At 34.5% G+C, this 9,382-nt stretch overlaps 1 protein-coding gene across 1 annotated transcript; it reads right to left on the bottom strand.

Moving 5' to 3' along the window:
- Nucleotides 1-5,914: 5,914 nt before the first annotated feature.
- LOC145104717 (uncharacterized) lies at nt 5,915-6,988 on the bottom strand. The gene has a single exon (XM_079041910.1). It carries the CDS (start codon nt 6,986-6,988, stop codon nt 5,915-5,917), a length of 1,074 nt encoding a protein of 357 aa, XP_078898036.1.
- Nucleotides 6,989-9,382: the final 2,394 nt, after the last annotated feature.

Raw genomic sequence — 9,382 nt, 5'->3', positions numbered from 1 at the left:
CCGCTAAAGCATAAAGTGTCGCCGGTAAAGACATCGCCGCTAAAGGTCGACGCACTTAACCCAGAAACGTCGATCTTCTCCCATTTTTTCTTCTGTTTCACTGCAAATCCCGTTTCTTTCTCTCGTCTGCGTCGCTTCCTTCATCACTTTCGTCGATTAGAGTGGGATATTGTCACATTTATCAATTTTGGGTTAAGATACCATTGGTGGGCAAGGATTTTCCGGTGAGGACCAAGCTTTTTCCGGCGAAACCAAGCTTTTCCAGGTCAATTTCTAGTCCCTTTTCTCTTGTAACATTGATGTTAAGCTTATTGGAGTGGTTAATCGCAAAAAAAGTTCAATTTCAGTTTTGTTGATTGTGTTCCCGACCACTACCTGCCACCACTGGACCACCACACGCCACCACAGGTTCTATTACTTCTATTTATTGTGAAATATTAGTTTAATTGCAAAATATATGTAGTTGTATCAATTATTTGAAAATTGTCATATGTATGTGTATTTGATATTTGTCTGTGATTATATGTAAATTTGGTGTGTATAAGTCAATGTATGTGTGTTTGATGTATATGTGGTATATGAGTATTTGGTAGAAGTATGATGTTATTATCTATATATGTGAAATTATGTGTATTTGGAATAAGTAGGATGTTATTATATGTGTATGTGAATGTATGTATGTTTGTTGTATATTTGGTATATGAATGTGAAATTTGTGTATTTTGTATAAATAAGATGTTATTATCTATATATGTGAAAGTATATGTTGATTGAAAAAAGCAACTTGTTAATTGTTGTATATTTATTTTACTACATTATAAAGCAACATTATACTAGTGAAAGTATATGTTGATTGAAATAAGCAACTTGTTATCTCAAACGTCCACAAATGTTGTGTTTTGGCAAATGCTTTTTGTGGGAAGAAAACTCATAAAGTGGCAAATGCTTTTATTTGTAACATTGTACTTTTATTGCATCTTACTTATATATATATATATATATATATATATATATATATATATATATATATATATATATATATATATATATATATATATAAGTAAGATGCTATAAAAGTACAATGTTACAAATAAAAAATTTTAATTTAATTTTTTTTTAAATTGTAAGTCTAATAGTAAGATGCTATAAAAGTACAATGTTACTATTTATAGGCTTTTGTTTGTGTATACCATGGCTGCTGTTATGGGCCGTGGACACGGAGGTGATGGAGCTGAGGACCCACCTCTCCCAGGTGGTAGAGGTGCTGGTCATCACGAGCAGGACCGTAAGTCTTATTATGAATTTTTATTTACTATTTTTATTCGGTTATTATAAATTAAATACTGTTTCTAATAATTTTTAATTATATTTGTAGTTGAGCAACGTGCACGTAGGAAAGTCTGAGGCAAAGCCAACGACCCGACATGTAGGGAAGAGCTTTATTTGTTTTTTCAATCACAGAATAATCAAAGAAATGATGAGAACGAAGATGATGATATGTAGGGAGGAGCTTTATTTGTATGTTATACTTGTTGTCACACTTTGCTACTTGTTAGAATTGTAAAACTTACTTTGTTACTTGTTAGAATTGTCAAACTTTTAGTTGTTTTATTTTGGTATTAAATTAATTATAACAGTATTTGGTATTTAATTTGATGTTGTTATTTAATTTTTGGTATAGAATTAATTATAACAGTATTTGGAATTAATTATACCCAAAATCGCTAATAGAAAAAAAATGAAAAACGTTATTACCGGCGACATGAGTATTACCGGCGACATTCTCTTTAGCGGCGAGATGAAGTATTATCGGCGACAGGTGCATTAGCGGCGACATTTGTCTTTAGCGGCGACAATCTGATCAATAGCGACGAAGCAGTAGCAGCGACTTTTTACCGGCGACGTGTCGCCGCTATTAGCTTTTGCGGCGACATCTCGACCGTTACCGGCGACTTTTGTCGCCGCTAATTGCTCATTTCCTTGTAGTGTGTACATGTGTCGTTAAGATGATATGTTTTACCATTTTTCATGCTATTTTGTTTACCTTATGTTTTAGGTAATTTATATTTTTGTAGGATATTGAGAAAAATATAATTTATTACTTATTTGATATTCTATTTGAAATTAACAAGAGCTGATAATGGTTTGGTTCAACCTGCCATTTGAATAAAACATGAACTAAACTGAAAAAATTGGTTTCTAAGGAAAAAAACCTTTTCTGTTTGGTTTTCCGGTTTTGTATTTTTCGTACTACAAGATTGGCTTCAAGCAATATAAAACACTTGACGCATGACTCCTCATGTTCTTTAAGGTTGAAGCGTAATAGTATAAATAGTTTTTGTTTTCTAATAGTCTCGCTAAATACGAAATAGTGAGCACTACTTCATCGCTATCTCTATAGCATATATGTAGCTTGTCTGTATTTACCGCTATTCATTATCTATAACACTAAACTATTCACACTTAATTTTTGTGAGTAAACCATATATTGTAATTTGTATACTACTTTTGTCTACTTTAGGTTTTACGTTCCATCTTTCTTGGTGTATGTTTTTGTAGGATATTAAATCCTAGTTGAATTCAGAAAATATCTATTATTACTTACTTGAAATTTTGTAGACAAAAATTAAATGGCGTAGTTACTGTTTTCAAGTTTTGTATATTTGGTTCTACAAGATTGGTTTTTGGTTTTCAATTTTTGGTTTTATTTAAAGACCAAAAAAAGACAAAATTGCAAAAATGGTATCTGTGGTTGACAAATTTATGTGTTTTTGGTCCAAAACGAAACGTTGGTGCACCACTGGTCCAAAATTGGATCTTTCTATCGATTTTGGTCCTTATGATTGGCATTATTGTGTGGTTTTGGTCCATACCCTACCTGAAATGACAAAAATGCCCTTAATTAATTCTTTTTTTTTTAATTTCTTGCTATTAATTTCTTATTATTTCAATTAAAATCCAAGAAAAAATGTCAATTACCCACCCCACCCCTCCTAATTTCTTTTTAATATTTGGAACCACCACCACCGACGGACCGCCCTCCTCCTCATCAGAACACCACCGTTCTCCTTTGACACCCAATATAATACCTTTACAGGAACCTTCATAAACCACCCTTATACCGCTACCAACAACCACCTACATCACGTACGACCATCTACCAAGCCACCACCGTCATCAGACCACCTCCACCGTCAGCTGCCACACCACTACCGTGATTAAACCACCACAACCTTTTAAACCACCATCGAAATCATTACTAACCCAAACCATCTACGTCGCCGCAGGAAAAACGAGATTTGCAATGGAAAGTCAGAAAAATGGGATCTGCGCCATGTTAGAGGATGGCGGAGCTCGATGGAGCTTTTGGGTTTTCAGTCCTCGTCCTTCATCTTTCAGTGATGAGGGTTTTCAATCGCCACCACCACCTTTTTAAGCGTTTTTTGATCTCCTAGCGCCGCCACCACCATCAATATCTTTCGTTCAAGATCTGAGGGCAGCGACGCCGGAGAAAAAGGAAAAACCGACAAAGAAAGAGAGATGATAGATCCTCGAGCCATAGATCTGAATAGATCTAAAAATCGAGCTACAAATCTAAACAAATATGAAGCCGACGATCATGGTGACGACTCTTGGCTGCATCCGACGATGGATTTTGCAATGGACATTGTGATTCCAGTTCTGTAAGTGAAGCCTTAAGAGAACATTAATCAGTGGTCGGGGGTGAGAGGTGTAGTAGTGGTCGGAGGTGAGGCGGGTGAGGGGTGTAGCAGTGGTCGGAGGTGAGGCATTGATCTTGGGGACGTTGACAGATGCATCCTTTTCTTGAGCTTATTTGTTTGAATTTCCTTCCATTAATCTCCTTTCTACCGACGAGAACATTGATCAGTTCACATGAGAGAGAGAGAGGTTGTTTTTGTATTTTCAATTAGTTAAAAACATTAATATAAATAAAAAATGGAAAAACAAACTATTAGGGCATAATGGTCTTTTTAAGTAGACAGGGACCAAAAACGATAGAAAGATCCAATTTTGGACCAGTGGTGCACCAATATGTCGTTTTGGCCCAAAAGCACATAAATTTGCCAACCATAGGGACATTTTTGCAACTTTGTCCCAAAAATATAATTTGTATTTATAATGGCTTCTAGAAGCACAAAAGCTATCAGTCTACACTACACTTATAGCTAACATTACAGCTAAATGACTTGCGCATGCAATAGAGGTGCTAATGTGCGTGCTATGGCTCATGAAGTATTAGTTCTCATTTGGTTGAGAAATTTTAGGGTGTGTTTGAGTATGGAAAAATTTTTAGTTTTTCAGTAAAATTTTTCAAGAAAAACTGAAAATTTGAAAATGTATTTGGTACGTTCATTTTTCCAAAGTTTTCTAAGAAAATAAAAATTGCTATTTTTCCAAATTCTATGTAAATTAGTAAACTGATTTTTACTATTTTCCATAGTTTTTATTTTCTAAATATTTCTAAAATATAGACCCTACAACACACTCACCCCTCACTTACACCCTCAACCCAACACCCACATCCACCTTTACCGTATCCCACCCATCCCAGACCCACCTCTACCCTACCCTACCCACTCCCACACCCACACCCACCCTACCTCAATCCACATATCTACCTCACCTCCACCCCCTACCTACACTCCAATACCTATATCCACAACACCCTCCCGTAACCCACCCACCACTACACCACACCACATCCACATCCACCCCTACCCCCACTCTCATCCCTACAACCCACTTCCACCCTACCTTATATCTTCATCCATACAACACCGTAAAAGATGTTTGCAATCTTAATAGCATTATAGTAATATAGATTGTCTTATTTGAAAATGTTTTCTTTTTATGTTTACTTTTAATTATACATTAAAGTTTATGTTGATGAGCTTATATTAAAACTTTTTTACGTTTTGTTGAAATATATTTATATTGTAATATTTGGGAAAAACAAAAAATGAAAAATGAAAAATGATAGAAAATATACAACCAAACATGTTTTCTAATTTTCTACAATGGAAAAAACTCCACTAGTTTCAACCAAACGCGTTTTCAAAAGTTTTAATTGAAAACTAAAAATGAAAACTCAATTACAATTTTTGAAAACATTTTCAACAAAATAAAAACAGTTTTCAATAACCAAACACACCCCTTAGATATTTCTTATTTCATAATGTTGATCATGACTTATAATGCTCGTGACTAATGGACAATTCAATAATCTTAAACTGAAAACTGAAATTGCCAATTGGCAACTACAAATTTAAAGAGTCGTTAACTGAACTACATACAAACAATAATCATGAGCCAATAGGTATGTTCGCCTTTGCCTAGAGATGCACAAAGCAACTTGTTTTCATTTTAGATATGGGAATTAAAGAAGTGAAGAAGCCACTTCATGAGTGGGTGAATGTTCACAGGAACTGTTATAGTCCAAATACTCACAACATTTTGTGTCGATGCAGGTCACCCCCAAACAAACCATAATTCATGAGAAAGGCAAAATTACCATCTCCATTATCAATATCGTCATAACCCCAGTCACTTTGTCCATGCTTTACACACATATCGTGTGTGTACCATTTTTCATTCATACCAAAAGACCAACAAAAGGTCCTTCATCCACAAAACAACATGTCAATGTGTTACACATGATGCATTAGCTAGCTAGGCACATGAAAAGTACATCAAATAGAATAAGAATTAGATATAAGTGAGTTCTACCAGCATGAAGCAAAAAGTTGAGCAAGAACCAAACTGTTTAAAAAATAAACTGCAGGGTGCAAATCCATCAATGGTGGTTGCCAACGTTTTGAAAATGTTCTAATATATGACAATTTTGATCAACTACCATAGTCTACAAAAACAAGATAAGAGTGCTAACAGGTCATCATTCATATATGTGATTAACAGTCAAACAATCATGGGGGAAGTACCATGTCGCTGCAATAAAGAACCTGGGTTTTTGACCTTTATCAGAAGTGTCAACGAAGTCGGCATGTCTTTTGAATTTTGACCATTGTGACCCAGGCTCTGGTTTAATAAGAGCACCATGTTTCAAGAAGCTAAGAAAGATCACATAGTCTCCCATCGCCGCCTTTTCTTGTAACACCCATTTCATTTCGCCAAAATCTAGTTCCTGAAGCTTGTATAAACATTTTGACAAGCGATTCGTCACATAAAGGTTTTCACCTGATGTTAGAAATTCCAGATGCAAACCATATGTCTTCAAAACATCCTTGATTTTGAGTAATGTCCATTTGGGCTCTGGAATGAGTCTCAATTGAAATAAACAACAATTGGTGTGTAAGGTGTATATCTTCCCCTTGAAAGCATGCAAATCAATGATGGGGAAAGTGGAGGAGACATGATTCCATGCTCGTGTACCCACTACAGAAAACCATATTGTATCGGCAAATCTATGTGACACTACCAACACCCACCCAGATATTGTAGGTGAAAAGACGAGGATAGCCCTGATAACTGTTAGATCTCTAATACTTCCTAGAAAGTGGACAGCAGGGAAGTAAAATTGATACCTTGTGATAGGATTCACAAGCCAGAAGTCGTGGGTTTCCTTCCCGAATAAGATCAGGTAACCACAGGTTAATCCAACACAGAATCTGCCAAAATAATGGGGAAGGATGGTTTTAAATTTCCTGAATTTAAAGTCCGATAGGCAGCAGTAATACTCTTCCCTATTACCAGAGGGAGATATATGTAAAAACATGGGTGGTCTAGACGCCATAAATTTGTTTCTGTTGGTGTGTGCAAGTAACCTCCATGTTTTGCAAACTCCACTAAATGCAAGAAAGTCGATAAGTCCCAGTTGCATCATTACTAAAAAAAGCACATCATCGTTAAGATTTGACCAACGTGCTTCACCACAGTTGTCAAAAGTCTTTAACTTCGTCCTGCTAGATTCACCACGATTCTTGTTTATAGTGATCATATTCCTTGTCATGCCAAATTCCTACAGTTTAATTAGAAAAACAGGTATTCAGGCACTTGGTAAATTCAAATTCCTTATAAGATACAAAAAGTTGTAAACAGGGAGTAAGCATGCACATAAATAGAAACTACAATTGGACTACAGTAATAAAGAACAATTCCGGGTGATGAGCCACGGAAGAATTCACCACAGTATATAGATAATCTGAGGGATCTTAGGCTAAAAGTGAAAAGGAAATTAGTGGATACCAAAAGGAATGAATGACTATAATACCACATAAAATGGTTACTATAGCATGCAGTCACCGCCGTATCAATAACAATAATAATAATAATAATAATAATAATAATAATCATAACTACAAAAAGTAAATACAATAACTTGATATCACTTATACCAGATCCTGTGTCAAATAGATGGATGATAGAATATGTGAACCTCAATCAGATTATGAAAAAACAAGAGGCATGCATAGATATGATATTTTGTTGTATATCTAAACAAGAAGCAAACCAAGAGAAAATAAACCTGTTTTTTGTTGAGAATATAATATATGGGTGTAATTAGAAAATGATTGCTAGTTGATTCAGAAAATGCTCTAAATCACCCCACCAAAGGTTCATTTCAATCAACCATATTTTGGAAACTCAAGGGAAGCCCATTTCAGATCTATCTCCTAGAAAATATTGCACACCTATTAATTTTGGACTTGATGTTGTAATAGCTATTAAAATAGGTAATCATCCATTGCAAACTTATTATCTTGCCAACACTTTTCCCAAAATCATAAAGTTTATATCTCCAATATATATACATCTTATTTTGCCTACAAATATTAAGTAAGTCCCATATGAATGGAGTAGAAATTAGAAGTTCTAGAAGAGATGCATTCTCTCAACAATAATAGTACTTGGAAATTGTAGATCAGGCTCATGGAAATATGTTGTTGTAAATGGTTACTAACTAATTTTAAGTGCAATGACGATGGTAGCAATGGGAGATATAATGCAAGACTTGTAGCACTTGTTTGATATAAATATGCGGGGATTGATTAACTTGAGACATTTTCCTTAGTGGAAAAAGTAAAACTGCATTCAAATCTTGCCATCTATAGCTGTGAACTTTGATAGGAGATTACATATAGTTACATTCATGAAGTGTTTTTGTAAATGGAAAGTTGGAGACAGAGGTCTATGAATCTACTACTTGATTTTGAAGAGAATCTCCTAGACCAATGATTGAGTGTTTTTGGAAAACAAACCACACCATATTTTACAAACATTTCCCTAACCAAAGAAATTCATTTTAATTGTTTATGTGCACGAAAGTATTCTAACATGTTTATGAGAAATCAGAAATCAATTTAATTTCTTAAAATGTACACTTGCCAAGGTCTTAGAAATATGCTATTGGAAGAATTGAACATCTCAATCTCTTGGTGAATGACATTGTATTGTGACAACAAGGCAGTAATTTCAGTCACACAATACAAAAGCATGTTAAAGCAAATAAACATTTCAAAGAAAAGATTGAAATGAAATGGAGATACAAGCTATACATCCCTGATCATTATCAATACACACACTAAAGGATAACCAAAGAATCCCTTTGATAAATTGATTGACAAGCTGGCAATTGAAGTTATCTACAAACCCACACATAGAAGGTCAAACCCAACTGAATGGGAAAAAAATTATCAACAAAAGATTTTAGATCCATGCATCCTTTTTAGCTAAAAAAGGATGTAAATTGTAATATTCAGGGACAAAATAGGCTTTTTAATCCATTTAGTTGTCAAAAAACAAGCACTAAACACCTCTCTCCAACTTGGCTCCCAATTTTATAGTTTTCACAAAAAAGCAACATGCATCATAGGTTAACATGATGTAGACAAATCGACTACAAAAAATAATCGATAACTTCAAGATCGAAGTATAAAACCCAAATATCACGATAGCGATTCAACGGAATATAAAACTATTTGAATAATCAACCAAGAATAAATCGAATGATAAAAAGAAAAAACACGCGATATTTACGTGGAAACCCAAATCGGGAAAAACCACGGGCGGAGGAAGCCGAGAACCAATTTACTATAATATTCAGTGTTTACAGAGATAGAGGAAAGAAAAACAAATATATCAAACATATATTTGTATGAATATGAGAGAAAGATGAAGATGTAATTTGAGGTGTGGTGTTTTTAATAAGCTTGGTTTCATTTCCTTTTATAGGCAAATGAATGTATGAATTCAATTGTCTATTACCATCCAAGCTTGACAAACATGCTACCATCCATTCTTGACAAACATGCTACCACCCATTCTTGACAAATTAAAACCACATGTGTAGAATGGTATTCTAGAAATCATCCAATGTTGAAGTTTGAAGGAAACTTCCACAATC

This window comes from Lactuca virosa, chromosome 4 (genome assembly GCF_052849685.1).
Source record: "Lactuca virosa cultivar CGN04683 chromosome 4, Lactuca_virosa_CGN04683_v6, whole genome shotgun sequence".
Classification (NCBI taxonomy): domain Eukaryota; kingdom Viridiplantae; phylum Streptophyta; class Magnoliopsida; order Asterales; family Asteraceae; genus Lactuca; species Lactuca virosa.
The sequence above is the reverse complement of the archived record's forward strand: the minus strand, read 5'-3'. Positions and strand labels throughout refer to the sequence as shown.

Bases quoted from the DNA above. Each gene is read 5' to 3' on its own strand.
- LOC145104717 (XM_079041910.1), bottom strand. From the start codon at position 6,988: ATGACAAGGAATATGATCACTATAAACAAGAATCGTGGTGAATCTAGC.